This window comes from Neodiprion fabricii, chromosome 2 (assembly GCF_021155785.1).
Source record: "Neodiprion fabricii isolate iyNeoFabr1 chromosome 2, iyNeoFabr1.1, whole genome shotgun sequence".
Taxonomy (NCBI): domain Eukaryota; kingdom Metazoa; phylum Arthropoda; class Insecta; order Hymenoptera; family Diprionidae; genus Neodiprion; species Neodiprion fabricii.
Genome location: NC_060240.1, coordinates 40,864,544 through 40,885,737, shown reverse-complemented (window position 1 = coordinate 40,885,737; position 21,194 = coordinate 40,864,544). Strand labels below are relative to the sequence as shown.

Below are 21,194 nucleotides of genomic sequence, written 5' to 3'. Positions count from 1 at the left end.
CCGATTTCGCATGTATAACGGAAAGGACGAGGATCCTCGCGTTTTAAGCGACGGAGGAAAGTCTTCGAGCGTATAACTTCTCAAATACGTGACGTATATTTATATCGAGCCAGATGTAAAATATCGGAGGTAACTTTTTCCGAAGCTCCGCCAAGCTCCAAGGATCACCCTCCAATATTTGGAAACTTGTTTCATTAATATTATCCGAATGAGCTCGTGTATCACGAGTTCGTTTGAAACGGCCTTAACGAGACTTCGACTTTCGGAAAATGCTTTGAAGGGAAAAAGATAGCCTGCGGCGGAATGACGCTTGGATTTTTTTATCCGTACTCTTTAGGCGGAAAATCAAACAATTTCGTAAAAACGGTATACGATTTCCATATTTTTCCTCCCTCTTGTACGCTTACCTCGATATTCCGAAGGTATATGCACAGTCTGCGGTTGAACATCTTGACGTTCGAAATCTGTAAATAGCGTCTAACTAAGGATGCCTTTGATCGACCCACTTGTATCATTTTCCCCTTTCAAACCCCTCGTGAAACGATCCGATTTAACTTATTTTCCTCGGGTAACTCAGCGATGAAAATATCCTGTAAGATGTCGAGATTTTCACTGGAAAATTGCTTCCCCAAACAAAGTACGTTCATGGGAAATTCATTGAGTAAGGAGTCGTAAACTTCGACAAGCCGTTGACGTGAACTTGAGGAAACTCGGTTTTCATCCCCTTTGAGACGGTGAATCAAGCTTGCTTCGCAGTTCGTTTTAAGCTTTCCAAGCCTAATTTGCGTTTCCTGGAACAGGGAAAATAACGAATGATAATTCGTCTCCTGCGGACTGATCGTTGATCCGATTTCGAGTGAAATTAAAATATTTCTCGAGGGCTGAAAATCCGGAAGCGGCGGGGTTGAAATTCCAAATTTGAAAATTTCCGAAAGCGCCTAATTCCGAATTATTTGGTGACGAAACTTGAAGTAAAGAAATCAAACTACGTACGGCGAAATGACAAAGTTTGGAATGGTCGGAAACCCGACGGCTCAAAGTTCCGAAAAGTAAAGTTACGATAGAGTAAAATTCTGCCAATTAAAATATACTCGCACGGCGTAGTTTGCTCAACGAGTCGGCGTAAAAAATCATAATGACCAGGATTCCGAAAGTAAAGATATCAAAAATCCGAAACAAAGAAAGCTCAAAGTAATGAAATTCCTCCGAGCCAGAAATTCACAGAACTCGAAATCCTCGTTCATTCGAAAGTTCGATATTTCAGATCTTTTAATTTTCTCACTTTCGCACCTTCGGAACTTTGACTTGTCGGAGTTACGCCCGTTCGGAACTTTGAGCGTCGGGTTTCGGGCGATTCGAAACTTGACCGTTTCGTCAAAATTTGATTTCTTTACTTGAAGCTTCGCAAGTAAAGAATTTGGATTTCGGCGCTTTCGGAACTTTTCAAATTAGGAATTTCAACCCCGCCCCGGCACGTCAAACAACGACTCCAAGTCTCCTTTTGGGAATTCGAGGTAATTGAAGTGATATATTGACAGTGCCCGATAAGCCGGTTGTTCGCTTCTATTACACCCTCTCGGGTATGTGTTTAGGACTAAGATACGCCGGCCGGGAGCTGAGAGGGTCTGAGAACCGAGGGAAATGAAATGACTGGGGCTCTTTCGGGTGCGTTGAACGTCGTAGATCGCGTGACGCCACGTCGGCGCGTCTTCTCAACGCTTCAAACTATGATTACACACTTCGGTTGGCAGGCAATTTTCACCGAGGTGTACATACGACTCTCTCTCTCTCTCTCTCTCTCTCTCTATACACGTACACCCTGCATGCCGTACCCACGTTAATTTGACACCTCGTGGAGCTCAACTTTGGCATTCCAGGCACGCGTAGGGCGCGCGCCTTTTTCGACACCTTCGCTCCCGCACTCGTGCCCATAGAAAATTAATTCCAGCCGCCTGGACGGGCGATTTCTCAGCAAACCGCGGTAAGTGGACGGCCTTCCCGCTTATTTATCTCCGTGAAATATGCAACGCGTTAACCGATATCGGCATTAATTTATCGGTGGTTGTTGGAAGGATACCCCAAAGAACCGTCCGTAAAGCGGTTCGCTGAATTCACCGAGGTTTTAAATTGGCTTTCCGGCTCCTCGGCGACGTCTCGAGTGCGCTAACAAACTCCGGCCGAAACTGGCGAATTTTTCGGGACGGTTGAGGTTGGGTAAGGCGGGTGTGGAAACCTCATTAGGAAAACACGATGGGATTGTTGCGTGGAATCTTAGGGAGCCGGTTAATCTTGAACTTCGAAGATCCTGGAAACGGGACCCCCTGACACCGGGTATAAGTGTAATTCTCCGGGGTGACTTTCACGCTAGGTTTAACCCCAACGAGCATCGAGTTCCTCCGCCCTTGCGACAAGAGACTCCGTTCGCCGAGGGAGTGCCGACTTGCCCGAACAAGGTCCCGGCTGTCTTCGTATGACCCTCAAGTCCCAGGGTCGGATCGTCCGGATGCCCGCGGGGTTCCGCGTTGTCCGAAACGGCCGGAAGTATCGACGTTTTCGGCCGACACCTACTCCGCGATTCGCAATTACACACCCTCCGTTCGACACGCAAATTCCGTAGAGCCTGGGTGTGGCAGAGAAACGGGCTGCAACTCGTCGCCGAGCCTAGCGCGCGTCGCGTTTTCCCTGTTTCGGTTGGTGGATTCGATTTTCCATCTCCTAGGCCGCCGTCGCGCCCTGCAGCTCGGCCTGGTTTTTGGCGGATTCAATTAACGACGTGACATCGAGCTTTCGACACCCCGCGGCGATCCGTCATTTGCAAATAACACGGATCAGATCGGCGCGGGCCTTTGTTCGTTCCTGTTTTAAACTTTCGATGCAACGAAACTTCACCCCTGTGTAGCACGCGCTATAATTTCACCTCCTCCATTATTCAAACCCGCTTCGAGGATCGACGATTTCCAATAACTGTACGCGCGATGAATAAATACCTCGATGTAAATGTAAACGTGTACGCAGCTCGTTCAATACTCGGTGCAAATATTTTCCCCGCTTCTGAAACGAATTCGCAGCAATGCGTTCGGCGATCGGTGATGTTTTTCAAAATCAATCGCAACTTTTTGTCGTAATAATACCGGAACCAACTGTCCATGATCGACGAAATTAAGCACACATTTGCTCCGAGTCCTGGAATCACCTCGAACAAACCGAAAATACCGTTAGCGTGAAATCCCGTGTAGAATGGTTAACAAGGACGTGCGTGATTTTCGGAAAACCATGCTCGCCGACATCGAAAATTATTATTCTTCCTCGTCGGGCGAGGAGAATTCAACCAAATTCGCAAATTCGAATAATTCGACGAGACAACGCGACGGTTGGGTTATGCAGAACCATGAAAATACGTGGTACCGGTTGGCGATCGCTGAAGTAAGAACGGGACCGTAAGGACGAAGTAAAAAATTGGGAAAGAGCGAGATCGGTAAACCGACAACCCGTGATAAATACGTTGACCACCCCACGTACAGGGTCGAATGATACCGTGAACGTGGTAAAAGTCGGCGAGCACCGGAGGAGATAAAAGGTAACGCAGCTGTCGAGAGCCGGCGGATGAAGGCGATCCAGTGGCACTGTAACACTCGATAACACCGCAGCTCATTTCTCGCTACATAAACTCCGTAAACGAAAGCAACAGCAGCAGCGCTGAGTTTTACCCGGGAAATGACGAGCGTCCTTAAACCTCGGCTCAACGGCTCAGCCCAGCTCGGCTAAGAAATTACACGAAGCCAGGCTCGCGACCCACTTCCGGTAAGCTCCGCAAGGATGTATCGATCATCATTGGCGTGAATTAGTCACCGGGGGTATGATTGTCGTTCCTCTTCTTCACCCGGGTTATACGAACCTTCGTGGAAACTAAAAACTACGTCTGATCGACTGGTTTGTGATCGAAGAATTTTCGAACAAATGAATTCGAGTAGGCCGACTTGTTCCAGCTTTCTGTCTTCCGGTTTCATCGAAAGCATGCACGGCCAAACCTTGAAATGTGACTTGCAGCTGAAGATGAAACCTCTGTGATACCTGACGGTGATAAATTTCATGAATAATCGAGGACGAGGCGAAGCTCGTAACCTCGTCACCCTCCTCTGAGTATAAAAAATGATTGAAAGATCGTAAAACCTGCAGTTGATGCGACGTCGTAAAACATCTCTCGGCCAAAACGTTGGCCATTTTGCAGGGGAGCGTAGATTTCGCACGCGCGTGTATCGAAAGCGTATCGATGCTCGGATTTTCTGCAGCAGCTGCGGATGAACTTAAACTGATTTGTCATCCTTTAGTGGCTATGAATTGTGAAATTCTTCGTTGTCGTATCCCACCTCGATACATCGCGAGAGCAATAACTTGAGAATTGCGTTAACCGTAGCTGCAGAACACTGCCGATGAGATATCGTATTCATATTTCTCAGCTGTCCCATTGTTGAGGTTTCAAGAAGCGCGCGGGTGGCTTGAAAAACAGTAATTTGCTGCCGACGCGCCTCACGTTGAACGGTTAATTAATAACGTGTCAGATCGTCCGCAAAGCTCTGCCAGTCTGGATTCAGGCCTGAGAGGCAAGGAGGAGTTGTAAATAATATATCATTTCTGTATCACCGGCTGAGATCTAGAAACGGGGTAAAGAAAAGGGCCTAATGCTGATATATCGCGAACTCCGGTTGGCCGCATTGTCGGTGCGTTCGCAAATTCGCCCGATTAATACTTTAGCAAACGACTTGCGAAGGGTGAGGTTGCGTTTGGAAAAACTGTTCAACCGTCGACCGATAGACGATTAAGACAGAAATTTGACGGTAAAAATCTGTCGCTATTGCAGACGCAGGTTGTCTTCGCTCCGTGTACCGACTATCTTTTTACTTAGTTTCGCCTTTTCCTCCTTTTGTTTCCCCTTTGTCGTTGCCTCGGCACTCCGACTCGGAGACGATAAAAGGCTTTCCTATTATTCGGAGCAGTAAAGTCTGCGGAGAATAAAGGGAGTGGCGTTAACAGGTTTTCAACTGTGAGGGTAAGGAGGATTCCGGACCGCGGAGGTTCGGGTAACCAAGTTACTCGTTACCTCGGAATAGACCGAATTGAGTTACTAGTGGGCAGATTGCTTCGTAATTGTAACACATCTCGCTGTCGGGCAACATATCGGCCCCCTTTGTCTATCGGCTGGGCGTGTGGCTTTAATCGATGCAGCGGAATCTCTCGGACACGCCGTGATGCTCGCTCTACAAATACCACGCTCACCGGACAGTTCCAATTTACCCGAGTAGAGAATTCGTACGAGAAAGAATTCCGATTCAACGTGACATCGAAGCAAGACGTCTCACTCCGTATATCCGAGTATCCAGAGATTTTTGTTGCGAAAAATTGAATCACGCGCGGCGGGAAAGACGGGCCGTGAAATTCTTCGGGACATCTCGGATCTTCCATCGCTGAAATTATGTCCAACTTATCACGTTCTCGCGTTTTGTGTTTCAGGTGTCGTTCTTCTCCACCAGTCCGGAGCTATCGAATAAGCAGAGATTCGAGTATTTCTCGCGCACCATTCCCAGCGATCACTATCAGGTCAAAGCCATGGTCGACATCGTGCGGAAAATGAACTGGAGCTACGTGTCCATAATTTATGAGGAGAGCAACTACGGCATCAAGGTAAGCGTGACGTCGTCCTTAAACGTTACTTTACGGTCGGATGATTGTAAGAAAATTATTTATCAAAATCGGATAATAGCCAAGTGTGCGACGAACGGCTCGTTACTTCGAGAGCTCGATTTCGAGTGCGGTAAATCTGCTGCTTTCGAGATTAACGGTGATCGGGGTAAAATTCTTGGCGAAACTTTAACCAATTAGGGATGAGCCATGCGTGACGATGTAAAAAGTTCGAGGGTTGAGGGTGTTTTCAGATAAATACAAGAATAAAGAAGACAGCGGAGGATAAACGAGCCTAGGTTGAAGGTGGTACCTACTCGGTGTGTGTTTGATTAAAAATTCACAAACTGATGGATGGAAATGCCCTCAGTTTTAGAGAAGGAGAACTCAGGGGAACGGAGAAAGAAATTACCCTTTTTCCAACCCCACTCGATCCCGTTACAAGTCTCGCCCTTCCTTTTACCATTACTTGTTTTTCATTTTCCGCCCGAAACGTTCATCCATTGGACGAGATGACTCTCGTGTCAGTTTAAAGACAGCCTACGCTTCAACCGGGACAAACTTTGTTACTCTCAGGATGTAAGTTCGCCAAATATTCGCGCCGATCGGATAACGCGACAGGGCATTTTGGCATAAAAACGCAGGGCTTATGTTTCAACAGCTTTCACGACTACCAACCGCAGATTCGGTATCCAACTTTTTCGCGTAATTTGTACGTACATTCAAGGCTCGATGATTCGGATAGAACCGAGCTACAACGTCCGTCGTCAACAGGCGGGAAATATCCGTGGCGCCCTTATTTTTAAACGGCGGTCCAACACCCCGTGCCGGAAATGATTTATCACCCGGATTTCGGGCGGGAAGTGATAACCGCAAGCAGGTCCGCCGGAGATAGGGACCGGTGGCCCGGAATCACGGGGATCCCAGGGGAGCCGGCGTAGAATCATAAAACCGGATTAGTCGTATTCGCATTTTCCAATCACCGTTTTTTTTACGCCCTCCGAAAGGGGCGTCGAAGCATATGCCGCGACAGATCATTTCCCCCCTTATACGGGGGTTCATTATTAGTCGCTGACACTCGCCGCTGCGATGAACTCGGGCGACTTTATTTCCGGCTAATCCTCCGCTGACACGCCGATAAACCTTTTTACTCCTCCAGTGCGGGTTTAATCGCGAACCAGTTGCCGTAGGCCTCGTGACCAGGGTAAAATCTTATCCGACCAGCCGAACATCGCGTGATAAATTGAGGTACCTTCTCTCTCTCTCTCTCTCTCTCTCTCTCTCTCTCTCTCTCTCTCTCGCTTGTCATGACCTTGCGTAGGGCAGATCAACGCTACGGATTTTAGCTATTCATCAGGCTCGGGGCCTCGACGTTCGTCGCGTTGATCATCCCCCAGAACAGCAGGCATCTCGCAGGTGCTCCTGCGATGATGCTCCCATACCTCGACTGGTTCTTAATTAACACCGTGTAATGGATCCTCAAACATCCTCCCCCTCTGACTGCGCTCGCGTCAAGAATAGGAGGAGCGGTTTCCCCACAGCAGACTTTGAAATTGAAAAATAGACACAGTAGCGGAATGCTGCATGGGAAGAAGAAGAATGACGTGAAAACTCATTGTCGGTTTAAAGTTTCGATTTTAGTTGAGGTCACGACTGTGCGGCACGAGCAGAATCCAGAGTAGAATTTCGCGCACCGTCGGTGGTCCCGAATTCGAATTATTCGTTGCTGGGGAAATTCTTTTGGCATATTGAAAAGAGACGGTCACGACGATGAAGTGAAACTGTCGATCATTTCCGCTCATGGTCAATAGAGTGAACTTTCTTGTTTTTGTCAAATTCACGATCATCTCTAGACAAGGACGCTTGACATTCCCGTGAATTAGTTCTCGTTCTATAACGATCGCTGATAGAATTCTGCGGCTGGTATCGAGCAAGAAGAAGGACCGGTACACCTGAGACTACATAGGGGTCCCTTTTTGTTGCAGGCCTTTGAGGAGCTCGAGGACCTGCTCTCCAAATACGATATCTGTATCGCGATCAAAGAGAAGCTCGTGAAAGACTCGGGAGTTGCCGAGGAAACGGCTTACGACAACATCGTACAAAAGCTCCTGACCAAGCCGAGAGCACGAGGTAGGTCAAAGTTTCCGATGGACCGACTTTCGACGTGGGTGTCTGTGTTACCAAGTGCACCCAGAATTGGGAAAAACTCGGTGTGATAATCAGCTAGAGAAATACGAACTGTTCTTGGCGGAAAAGAGCATCTCGAGCGAGTATCACGTACTTACGAAAACTTGCTTATTCGTCATAATACTTGAGATATTTTTTACAAACTTCGTCTTTCCGGAATTGAGTGCGCGCGGAACGGCTAGAGGCAGCTTTTCAAATTTGATCCGTACGAGATACAAGAGACAATTTTTAGGCCTGGGGGGGCGGTTAGAAATTTTTTCACGATCCTGCGGTCGCCGCGACAAGCACGTGACTGGAATCCTTCTGGGGCAAAAACTATCGCGTCCTGCTGCGCCTTCCTGCGGACATTTTAACCCTGGCGAGAAGAATCGTAGAGCGTCGCTGTTCGTAGACTTTGAACGTTATTTTTGTTGGGTTTATATGTTTTGATGGGGAGTTTTTTTTTTTTTTTTTTTGTACGGCTCACCCCGTGCACAACATCGGAAAACTGCGGCAGCTGAATTATACGCGATGTCGTAAAATACGTTTCTCGTGTGCAGAAGGGTGGAAAAATAGAGGAATAAAAAAATATAGTTTTTCCACTGGTACAGGAAGTCGAACGGTGAATTATTCCGAGCAATAAACGACGAGTCGTGCATGGTAATTAATTGACTTGGAAAAATTCGCGTACCTGTTTTATATTGCATATGCGGAAAACCGATCTAATTGAATGGTAGATTTTTCGGTAAATAAATACGGAATTGAATAAATTGTGAAATTTATTTCTCTTCTCAACATCCCGCTGTTTCATTCAATTCAAATGATGCGTCATCACTTTTTTTCGATGGATGGAACAAAACTGTAAAATTTGAGGTAGAGTTGTACAAAGAATTACGATTTTGGAATTGACGAAAGATTAGACAAAATATAATACCTGTTAACGAATAACCCTAATTTCATATCTCCCAAGAGTAAATATTCTTCCATTTCAACGCAAAGTAATAAAATACACATACATTTCTTTGGAGACGACAAACCAGCCGCTGGGTATGAAAGGCGGAAATTTTCAGAAAACTTGTTTAAAAGTTTGGGGATCCGGGATAAGTACATGCGGATCAGTGAAGAAAAAGTTAGTGCCCAAATCTCAGCCGGTGAAAAGCCCGGATGGCTTTTAACGGTGTGAAAACTGATCGTGCGGTCACGATTTTCCAACAAATAATATCAGGCGGTGACCATTTTTCTTCCTCCGCATTCGACAAGCCATTCGCATCTGCTCGGATCATACGTGGTGCTTTTTAGATTCCACGGATTCAAGGGCGCAAAATATGGGGTAGGGGGTGAAGGACGGAGAATACAGGGATTGAGAATACAAAGCCCGTAACAGCCGTGCCACTTGCTTATTCGATTCGATCCTGCGACCGAGATCGGAATCTCCTCTTTATTTTCATTTTCATTTCGCGGTTGGATGCTCGCCGGCCACAATGCAGCTGGTCAGCCTTATCCTTGGCTAAATCGATGCCGAAACTGGGCAATCTCGATCTCGATCTCAGACCGCTTCGAATCCACGAGGTCGGAGTCCAGGGTGCTCGAATCGACGCGACGCACTTCACCAAAACGGGTCGATGGCTCCTCGTCCATTATTAGGAAAAACTGTGGAACGGTGAAACGGAAAGTGAAACTCCGCGTCCAGCTGCACCCATCGAGCTCGTTTCAATCCACTTTAACCTTTTTTGTCCCGCGCACATTACGTACACCCTACTCTCATCTGAAATTCTATTCCATTAGGCATCGACGCGACGCCCCATGGCTCTATCCGAATGGCTATGTTGATCGGAACAAAAGTATGAGATGGCGGAAACTTGATCGGCAATACGTATATCGCAACTCTTCGCGATCAGTGGTATGAAAGGTCTTTTTAAACGGAAGCTCATGTAATGAACTTCCGAATGCATTAGACAGAAATAAGCTGCTCGGACAATGTCCCCGAACACCATACCGGTTCGGATAATATGATATTTATAACCCACCGAAGACGTTTCAGAGACATGTCGTAACCATCGATGAACCTAATTCAACCACCCTCTGGTTTATGCGGTCGAATTATCCAGATATCCGTAATGTCCTGAGCTTAAGTTTGCGGCTTGTAAACAAGGATAGATTCTAATCGGTTACTCGGTGATTAGAGATTCCATGATTCCCGGAATGCGTCCTCGTAACCGTTCGGGGATGGATTAAGTTTGCTTCGCTAATCTGAGCTCTGTGCCCACGACCATTCCGATCCGCCCCAAATTTCGGGCTGCAGAAGGTGGTTAGTGTTCCGGTACGCACGATTGGATTCGGAGATGTACCGCGTGCAGTCGTCCTAACCAAAAGATCCGAGTTTCTCTCGGACAAGTTACTCCGGCGTAGCTTCGAGTGAACTGCCGGTCAATGTTGAAATTTCTCAAATTATTTACCGGTCCACGACTGTATCCATGAAACGTGCTTCACGCAGTGGGAGATCGAATGGTTCCTGTCGGAACAACCATGCACCAGTTCCATTAGTGATCATTGTCAGTTTCTGTTGCATAGAAGCTACAAGTTCCAAGGAACGGAAGAGATCGTTATACCCTGCCTTTGAGAGTTGCAAACGGATGATTGACAGCTCTGTACCGCAAAACGCAGAATCGTGCAATCGTGCAATCCCGGCGCGATGATGGCTCCAACCGAAGACGATGTTGCAAAGGTCGGTCCGAGGAGAGTGGTTCTCGGGTTAGGTACATTACATCCACGTCCCTCGGCTCTCAGGCAGCCAAGACGTAAATGGCCTTGGAAGGTAGACCTGTATGGAGTGAAAACTGAAAACTGAAAAAGTTAGATCCAGCCCGCATTATGTATACGTGGGCACGTACCATCCTCGGCCCCTGAGCTGCGGTTCATGCATATCAAGTCGACGGTGGAAGAGGAACGCGGCAGCTTCGGGTACAGCGAGGGCCTTGCAACCATAAGATGAAAACTTTTCGTCTCTTCTTCTTTTTATTCTTCTTCTTCTGTGATGCGAATCGACGGAGCATTGCCCACGATATCCCGGGGGTGAAATGAAGACAGGATTTTCATTCCGATCGGTATCCTTTTTTCATTTTTCCCCCGGTTTCTTCTTTTCCTTTAACTTCTTTCATTTACTTTTTTTCTCATATCATTCCCTTGGACCTGGACATCCTTGGAATATCAAATCGACGATGAATTCTTATCCGAGTAATCCTCGTCTACAGATTACAGTTATCAATCATTCATGGAGTGTAAGGGGTGTACAATACTTCGTCTGGTGTACCCTTTGCGTATATTGCATTTTTTACACAGGGTACAAGATCGATGCTCCGAAGCTCGAAGATTTATTACGCGTATCGACGTCCTTCTTTAATTTTTGCGCTTTCGTTATTCGTAACGGATCCTCCTACGTGTATTTAGTTTTGCTCCATTCCTTAGAAAAAATCGTTTAATCGCAGGTGTCGACCGTTCGAACTTGCGAACTGCGTCCGGAGCTGTGAAAGCGTTGATGTAAGAAAATTTATAGGGTCACACAGCGATATGAGGAGCAGAAGCGCTGACGTTAGACTACGGTTCATATACCTACGTGTACGTGGGTATGATACTCCAGGTGCACGGATCGTAATTTTCTCTCGTATACGAACTGCAGCTCCCTCCTAGCCACGTGTATGCATTTCGCTCTCGCATCCATGTACACACCTACGTCTGTAACAGCCGCCGAGTATTGTTTCACGTGGAAAAGCAATTTAAAATTTCTTCACAGTGAATTTTCCCGCATCCTCGCAATGATATTCTTTTTTTTTTTACACACCTACACACAACCGACGCGTCTTCGTTCTATTCGCGAAGATACAATATCGAACTGCCGGAAGAAAGCTTGAAATTAATTGAATTTGCGAGAGAAGGATAAAAAATTGATGAGGCAATTTACAGATATGCAAATATAAAAAGAACGCAGAGTTTTTACGTACATCCGGCGAGGTTCGTTAAATTGGTTCCAAAACCACGACGACGCCAGTTTCACGTTATTAATTAAACCAAAAAGTGGTGGATTTACGCTGTCGACGTATTGATATGGCACATTTTTCAATTTCAGAAAAAAATTCAGCAACATCAAACACGATCGGGCTTCCGGCCGTCGCGGGAAATTTCATCAGCGTAAAATTAATCGCACTGATCGAGTCGCGAGACGTATTCCAAATGACTATAGAGCGGGAAAACCAAATATTTGAATTTGAATTAACGGACGAGGTTCCATTTATTAATCTCAACGAGATTCGTGCAAACTGAACGTGTTCTAGCAATTTCCTTTCGGAATATAGGCGAAACGACGGCATCCGGGTGACAGGGGAGGAGGATTAACTTGTTGCGCGTTTCAGGGTGCATCATTTTCGGCTCCGATCAAGAAGTGGCTGGAGTAATGCGGGCTGTGAGGCGATGCAACGCGACAGGCGCTTTCTCCTGGATCGGAAGCGACGGATGGAGCGCCCGCGACCTCGTCAGCAACGGAAACGAGGCGGAAGTCGAGGGCACACTTTCCGTCCAGCCACAGGCGAACCCGGTCAAGGGGTTCGAGGAATACTTCCTCAATCTGACAGTGGAGAATAACCGGAGAAATCCGTGGTTCGTCGGTGAGTTCACTCATCCTGGCCATTTTTCTATCTTCGGTACTGTCATCGGCCGCCAGTCGACTCGATTGCGATTGGAAAAACGCTTTCCATTCTTTTCGCACCTCGACGGTAGTAGCGACGTAACGAAGGTTAATTTTCAAGTATTCGAGAACGAGAATATACATTTTTAAATCTAGCGCCATTTCTCTGTGGCTAAAAGTTGACAATTGATTGACTGACAGGTGTGCACACCGTGCGAGTCGCACCCACGCGTTAGCGTCGTTTGCATTTTATTACGGAATAACGACAAATTGATTACGGAAACAAATTAGCTTTGAAGCTAGATCGCGATTCAAACGTGAAGACAAACTTTTATGAAAACTAATGTTTTTGTTTTACGTGACATCGCGATTTCACTATTTTCATAAGGAAAATATGAAGTATTTGCGACAGTCACATTCGGAATGACGAGAAGTTTGCCAATATTCGTTACATCACCGGTAGATGGGTACCTACACGAAGAAATGATCTCGGAATTTCTGATTTTCGGGGCACCAAAGCTTATACACGTTCGACGCGATACGTAAGCTTACCGAGTCCCTAGGGTGTTATCGATTCCGGGTTCTGTTTCTCTTTGATTGGTGAGGCGTGATAGCGGACATTGAGTGCGGATATTAAATACTCGGCATAGGTGTAACGTACAGACACACCCGCACACCCATGCCCGGATGCCTATCCCTACCAGATTCGGATTCGAAGCACCTCGTCGAAGGAGGGTTATAAATAAAAAATCGTACACATGGGGGTGATAATGTGACTTTGCTTTGAAATTAGCGGTGTATCCCGCACAAAGGAAAAATTGGGCAAACAATGGATGTAAAAAAGGACAGGAAACTGCATGGACGAATGCAAAGAGAAAAGAAAAAATTTATGAATTATTAATCAATAGAACAAGGCTACCTACAGGTATACACCTTGTTTATGCGAAAGCTGTGTATCGGTTTAGTTATTACTTGCGGAATACAAAACATGTATCACCGTACGTACAAGTGCGTATCCCGTAAATTTTTAAGCCGCTTTGTAATTCGCGTGCCATTGTGCGGAGATTTTTCATTGAAAAAGTTAGAAGGGTTTAATTATTCCCTTTTTTCCCCATATTATTGCTTTATTCGTAATATATACGCGAGGTGTACGAACCGAGAAACATTTTTTAACCAGCCCTGTTTTATGTTAATAAAAAATGAGTATCCGTGTTCGTATTTTTAATTCGCATTTTGTTTCACAATCAGTTCTGACGTATAATTAACGAAGTAACGCGTTTCCATCTCGGCGTATCCAAGCATGAATCTTCGCTCCGACACAGCATACAGGGTTTTGAATTATATCTGACAAATATTCGGCAAAACAGTAGTTACGCAATACACAATTACACGGATGAGTGTGCAGGGTGGCGGGAGGATGATAAGAACGAGGCAAAAAGATCACGCCGTGCGGATTTATCCGCCTTTCGTGAGCTCTGCTCATTTCGATACAGGGTATACGTGTGTGTACACCCAGGGGATGAAGCGATCGTTTTACAACGGCGAGAACTGATCCGACGCGATAAAAACGAATCGTTACGAGTAAGGGGTTGAAATATATTTGAGAATCATCCGACATTAGTCAATTCCTCCGTCAAGCCGTGAATTCTACCTTTTATTTAGCCGAATGAACGGATGCCACTTTCCTCCGCGAATTGGTTGCAAACTGGGGTAGTTTGGAGGGCGAAAGCACGATTCGCGGTGGCAATTTACATCGGCGAATTTAGCGGAGGATCCGAGGGAAGAAGACGAAGCCCGCAAAGATTTGGAACCGCCGCGATATCGCCCGAATTCGAAGTTGGAGGGAATTAAACGGTCCATTTCGGGGAGAATTCATTGCCCAATTCGATTCGATTCGATCCGATCCGAACTTTCAATCTGCCCGCAGAATTCTGGGAGGATCACTTCAAGTGCCGGTATCCAAACGCCTCGTGGACGCCCCACAACGTGAAATACACAAACGCCTGTACCACCGAGGAACGTCTCACGAAGCAGAACACAGCCTTCGAGGATCAATTGCAGTTCGTTTCCGACGCGGTGATGGCCTTTGCCTGGGCCTTCCGGTGAGCCTGTAAACAACCTGTGCATCCCGGAAGTAGAGATCATTGCATACAGTTGGTGCAAGCTTGATCGAGCCGACAAGTGCGAGGAATTGTTTTTCCTCCGCGCAATTAGGGCCATGCGGTAATCCTACCCTTGCCGACCGAGCAAACTCACCCTCTTTCTTCGTACGTTAAATATACAAACGAACGGAAAGGCTTCAAATTTCGGAGATGCCGAAAATTAACCGTTAAGGAAACATAAGTGGTTTTTTGACACGTTTTACCATTACCACATTCACCACATTTCAGGAGCCTAAAGTGGCCAGCTGACCGTGAGTGCATATTTTGTTAATGAAATTATTGTGATTCTTAGTTCTCGTCTGGCGACTTCAGTGTTGCATGAAAACAATGTTTTGAAGCCTTTCCGTTAGTGTGTTTCTTTAATGTGGGAAGAGAAAGGGTGAGTTTGCTCGGTCGGTAAGGGTAGGAGTACCAAATGACGTTATTCACCCGAAGTGCACGGCGTATTCGTGCAACGAGTCCGATTCAAAGTTTGACAATCGGTTTCACAGGGAGAACTTCGCTTGTCTGACATTTTATCCCCTTTGCAGCGACATGCACGAGGATCTCTGCCAAGGGAAGTTTGGACTGTGCGACGCGATGAAACCCACCAAAGGAACGGAGCTGCTCAGATACTTGAGGAAAGTTAACTTCACAGGTGAGTTACGCGACGATTCGATATCCGCAGCTTCTTCCGGACTTCGAATTCGCGTTATGCCGTCGAGTTCGTGATCGCGGCTGCAGTTGAATTGCGATAACTCGGTTGCGGAAAGGATGCGAACCCGAGTGTGGAGCAGAGCGCAATTTGCATTACTTCATTTCACGAGCATGGGCGTCCGTGTTTCACGCTCTTTGCGCCAGAATGAACACTGTTCAAATTCAACTCCGGCTCGTGACGCGTTACCGCGGCGTAATTATAACCCCCGACGTTTTAATACCGATTTAATTGCCGGTCGAGTGCAGCTGCACCCGTTTACCACATACGTACAGTGATGTTTAACACATATCTATTAACGCTGCCAATGATTTCACTCACAGTCAGCTATGCAATGGTCTGCAACGATTCATCTCGAACCATTCAGCTGGAACATTGTTAGATCTCTGTATGAACCTGAGCGACGTCTCAATCAGTCGTCGATTATCGCAAGTTCGGGCCTGATCATTGCAGTGGGAATTGAAGGCGGTTTCATTCATTTATTTTTTACCACCTACTGCTCGGTGTTAGAAAGTCGACAACTTTGGATGGACGTTTAAACCGGTGATCAATTTTTGGATCGATAATATTTTCGCGAATTAATCAACGGATTTTATGCAAATTTGGTCTGATTCGATGCGGCCCACTTTGACTACGATTAAATTTCGAGCGATATGGACGGAGCTATTCCTAAATCGATACAAAGAATGTACAATTCCTTGTCCGACAACAAGTCAAAAAACGGTTTAACTGAATTAAATGAAACCTGGTTCCTTAGTTTTGTGTCACTTAATGCAGACCCTGTGCGGTCAGATTTTGAGTATAAAATAATTGGGAAACCTATCTTCGAGTTTTTTTGTGACAATAAAACTTTCTCCGACCAAAACTCTCGAGTACTTCTATTTCTAGGACTCGTTCGTTCGGAATATTCAATTTTCCCAGTTTGTTTTTCATAACATAAATCAAAGGAACCTTCCGAAAATTCTTACCGACTAACCTGACCGCAGGTTTAAGCGGGGATGAATTCCGGTTCGACAAAAATGGGGACGGACCGGCCAGATACAACATAATTCACTTCAAACAAGCCTCCCCGGGAAAATACAAGTGGGTCAGAGTCGGCGAATACATGGAGGGCGAACTCCGCCTGAACATGTCCGGTAAGCTTGGTGGAAAAAAGTTGTAGCAAAAAAAATAAATAAATAATTAAATTTAAACAAAAAAAAAAAAAAAAATAACTCCAGAGCGAAATACACGAGCTCGGTAATTAACACCGCCTGCATTTACGTGTCTAATCGATGTGCACCCAGAAATACAATTTCGACTGGGTCATCCCCTGCCACCCGAAAGCGTCTGCTCTCTGCCATGCGAGGACGGTCAGGCCAAGAAATACGTCGAGGGTGAAAGCTGCTGCTGGCATTGCTTCAACTGCACGCAGTACCAGGTTAGTCGCTCTCTCCTTCCTTCCTTCCGAGTTTAACGAGTTTTCCTAGCTTTTTTTGCGTATCCGTGCATAATGAGAGGGTAAATTACCTCTAAACAGATCAGACATCCCCTCGACGAAACCCAGTGCATACCCTGCCGAAAGGGAACCGTCCCGGACGAAACGCACTCGACCTGTCGCGACATCCCCGAGGAATTCTTACGCCCTGAAAGCGGATGGGCGATCGGTGCCATGTCCTTCTCGGCTACTGGTATTTTGGTGAGTGCCGGCGATGAATTCGATCCAGATTAATAAGGGGTTGTAAGGGTCGTGGTTTAGAGGTCGAAAGAAAGAGATTTTTCAAGGATTTTTCGTGGAGAGGCATTTCTATTTATTGGTATCAAAATTTATATACATGTTGGGGTAGCGTTGAACTTCATTCTGATATTTTTTGTTTGTAAAAATAATGATCTTTAAAACTGCTGTAGCCGGTGGGCATGATATCTCTGGGCTGGATCATCCGAAATGAAAAAACATAAAAGATTTAGTTAATGTTATCTGGTCTTTAATCGAAGGAATAAGCAGAATATTATTTTTCATCAAAACGACGGTGTCTCGAAAAAAAAATTTTGTTTTTCCATAAAGATTTTCGCCGCAATTTGTTTGTAAGGTGGAAAATATTTATCAGCGAGAAAAAACCTTCGAGCGAGGAATGAAAAATATATTCGTAAGGCTTGCGTAAAAATTTGAGACTGATTGGTTCAACCGTTTCCGAGAAATCTTGCTCAACGACATTGAAAACACAGTTTTGAAAAAAACGCGTTCAAAGTTTCTGACAATAACTTACTTTACACTTAGTTCTGGTTCCTAACTTCGAGAATATTTGTCAGATCGACGTGAAATTTTCTGTGCATATACTCGAATGTGCGTATATTCCGAAAATGAAATTAGAACGAAATCGATTTACGAAAAATCCTGACCAAGTGTACAACCCCTTGAAGGGTAAGAGTACGACTCGTAGGAGGGAAAAAAGCTCGCCTTTAAGTCTCTCTGTTTTTCAGGTGACCCTGTTCGTCGGCGGTGTGTTTCTCAGGCACAACGACACCCCCGTCGTCAAGGCGTCGGGGCGAGAGCTGTCCTACGTGTTGCTGACGGGAATCCTGCTCTGCTACCTGGTGACCTTCGCCCTCGTTTTGAGGCCGAACGACATCGTTTGCGGGATCCAGAGGTATTTTTCCGAATTACCAGGTTTATCGTCATTGAGCTCGGTGGGAAAATGAAAACCGGAATGAAACGGGCGGGACATCGAAAAGGGCAAAGGGGGGAGAAAACGTATCCACGCGGTTCGATCGGCGTCTGGAAACGGCGGGTGTGTATGAGAGCTGTAATAACGGGGTGCGGGAAGGCTGTAGGTGATTGTCAGCAATAAAGGGCGATAAATACGGAGTCGAACGGCAACGGGAGAGCGAAACTATAGGCATAAATGCACGTTTACGGCAGCGTATCGAGTCGGCGTTACGTCTAATTAGGGAGGCTGATGTTTTACGAATCCTGCACGCCGATAAAGCGTGTTCGGCCTGCAGCAACGAAATGCTGAGCACCCGGAGAGGGAGGGAGAAGCGCGCCTTTATCGCCGGGTATAAAACTTGCAGTATTTGTTGCCACCCCCGCACCGTTCATAAAATAATAAAATTCCGGTACAAACCTACAGAGCCATTACGCCCGACCGTCGACTCGCCAACCACCCCTAGCAAAATTACTCCGTCCCTTTGATTACCCCGCTCTGACGTAAAATCCACTCTACGTATAGGTGTAATTTAATGTACGTACAAACGTGTGACCCGTGCGTTGATAAAAATTGTCGCAGCTGTAGAAGGATACATTTAGCGGTAAAAGAGTCGTTTTTTTCTTTTTTTGTAAATTCATTTATAGAAGCACCGCACCCTCGTATTTTTCCCTCAATCTGATGTGACGCGCGTTGTGCCCTTCGATTTCTGATCGAATAGTGAGAAAAAATTGTAACAATATTGGAACGTAACTGACGTCGGGCTTTATTTGAAAGCGAAATATGATTTAATGTTGGGATCCTAATTTATTACACATTTTTTCAACGGTCCCGAGTAGCCTTTGTGTTCTGAATAAAATTAAGCCTTATAGCTACAGCTTGGGGTTGCAAGGAAATAATTGCGTTAAATGAAAGTTGAAAGAAAGGCTTGGGTGCTTTCGTTTCAACGTTATTTAAAAATTTTATTCCCGGAAAAATTGCCGACTTCTCTTTAATTCACCTGTCTCGAGAGGCAGAGAGAGAGAGAGAGAGAGAGAGAGAGAGAGAGAGAGAGTTTTACGAGTTTCCAACTGTCATAGTATACATGACAGGTACTGATATATTTTTAACCCTAATTGGTCGTTCCGGATGAACTTCACCCCAAACATTTCAAACACCTCACAGAGTTCAGGAATACACTTTCATAGTCTTTTTTCTCGCAATCAATAGTATAAATAAAAATTATTTTTTTCCATTTCATCTTAACTTTTTCGATGTTTTACAATATTTGAACAATCAATTTTTCGCCCAATGTGAGAGTTATGCGATTCTGACGAGGTGTGACCAATCAAGGTTAAAACATTGGCAATATTTCTCGGCGCTAAATTTCCAAATACATATTCATACATTCCGTAAGTATTCCAGTCTTTTATCCGCGATATTAATTATCGACTTATCGACCCTGCGATCAATCAATACCTAAATTCCGTGGATCTCGCAGGTTTGGGGCCGGTTTTTGTTTCACGGTAGTCTACGCGGCTCTGCTGACGAAGACGAATCGCATATCGAGGATATTCGACTCCGGCAAGAAGACCGCGAAACGGCCCTCCTTCATCTCGCCGAAGTCGCAGCTCATCATTTGCTCCGGTCTTATGAGCGTCCAGGTCCTCGTGAACGGGGTCTGGATGATAATCGACCCCGCGAGAGCCATGCACCACTATCCAACCAGGGACGACAACCTCCTAGTTTGCAACAGCTACATAGACGCGAGCTACATGATCGCCTTCACCTATCCCATAATCCTGATCGTTGTCTGTACGGTTTACGCCGTTCTAACACGAAAAATACCGGCGTACTTCAACGAGAGCAAACACATCGGTGAGAGCTGCTCAATCTTACGTACCTGCCGATTGCTAATTTTTTTCCTCTCTCTCCCCGCAGGCTTCACGATGTACACAACCTGCGTGATTTGGCTGGCCTTTGTTCCTCTCTACTTTGGTACCGGAAACCACGTGGCTCTCCGGATCACCTCGATGTCGGTGACCATAAGTCTCTCGGCCTCGGTGACGATAGCTTGCCTCTTCAGCCCCAAGGTTAGACGATAGTCTTACGATCGGACCCGATGAGTATTTTTAAATTTAGGTACTCTCGTCTTTAAAACGCCCAATTCCCGTCCATCCAGCTCTACATCATCCTCATTCGGCCGGACAGGAACGTGCGGCAAAGCATGATGCCAACCAGGTACAGCACAGCCAAAAACTCCGCCGTAACGGGGACCAACGCATCCAGCGTTATGGCTGCCGTCACTCTGACAGCCGCCACTTGCGACCAGAATAAGGCCGTCAAGAGGCACGTGACGACGACCATCGATTGCTCGACGCAAAGCGAATGTAACGTATCGTCATTATTATTGTTATAATTGTAACGCTTACGCCGAGTCCGCGCTAGGGATGACAATATGGCGTCGGAAGAGGGGATCAGCTGATCGTCAAATACGTGTTTTACGCCAACACCAAGGCGCGGAAAAGTTCGCGCAACCTCATATGACCTTGTTTTATCGTCCGGGGAGAAAAATACGACGAGGGACGAGTTTTATAATGAAATATCACCTATTGTACGTTATATCGATGAAGGAGAATTTTCGTATGTGTGTAAAAGTTAGCGATTACCCCGATTTTGGGTGATTGTAATTACTTGCAGCCTGAAAAACATCCTGCGTATTTTACAGAGAAACTTTTCACCGTTTTAAACCTGTAATTGATTGAAACCCAGGCAGACTCTGATCCTCGGTTAAAAGTATCAGCCTTTACACGAACACGGGAGTCAGCTTGTTTCAGAATCGGGCGCTGTAATTGTACAAGTGATCGATATCTGCGGTGCGTACCTCCGCACACACACACGCGCGCACATTCGTATCTCACATCTCAGCGGAATTTACATATCACTTTAACTCATCGCGCCAAACGCACGAGGCGCGATATGCAAATGGATCATGGATCTTCTCGGAGCTTTGGTTTCCGAGAGATGCGCGGGATGAAAATGTTTAATTAGAATCTACGCCTCTTAACTTTTTTTTCACCCTTATCTTCGCCCCGCGCTGAACATGCTATATATTCGCAGCTTCGTACTTAACTCTTGAGCTTTTGCGACCCTGC

General features: G+C 46.0%; 1 protein-coding gene across 1 annotated transcript in view; it reads left to right on the top strand.

Moving 5' to 3' along the window:
- Positions 1 to 21,194, top strand: part of LOC124176384 (metabotropic glutamate receptor 2-like) — an 81,475-nt gene that overhangs the window by 58,814 nt on the left and 1,467 nt on the right. Inside the window, exons 4-15 of the mRNA XM_046557608.1 lie at positions 5,509 to 5,679; positions 7,662 to 7,806; positions 12,249 to 12,500; positions 14,448 to 14,622; positions 15,213 to 15,319; positions 16,363 to 16,512; positions 16,663 to 16,796; positions 16,896 to 17,054; positions 17,837 to 18,003; positions 19,541 to 19,917; positions 19,981 to 20,132; positions 20,222 to 20,429. Of these exons, the coding sequence (XP_046413564.1) occupies positions 5,509 to 5,679; positions 7,662 to 7,806; positions 12,249 to 12,500; positions 14,448 to 14,622; positions 15,213 to 15,319; positions 16,363 to 16,512; positions 16,663 to 16,796; positions 16,896 to 17,054; positions 17,837 to 18,003; positions 19,541 to 19,917; positions 19,981 to 20,132; positions 20,222 to 20,429 (2,197 nt within the window). The remainder of the gene's footprint in view (positions 1 to 5,508; positions 5,680 to 7,661; positions 7,807 to 12,248; positions 12,501 to 14,447; positions 14,623 to 15,212; positions 15,320 to 16,362; positions 16,513 to 16,662; positions 16,797 to 16,895; positions 17,055 to 17,836; positions 18,004 to 19,540; positions 19,918 to 19,980; positions 20,133 to 20,221; positions 20,430 to 21,194) is intronic.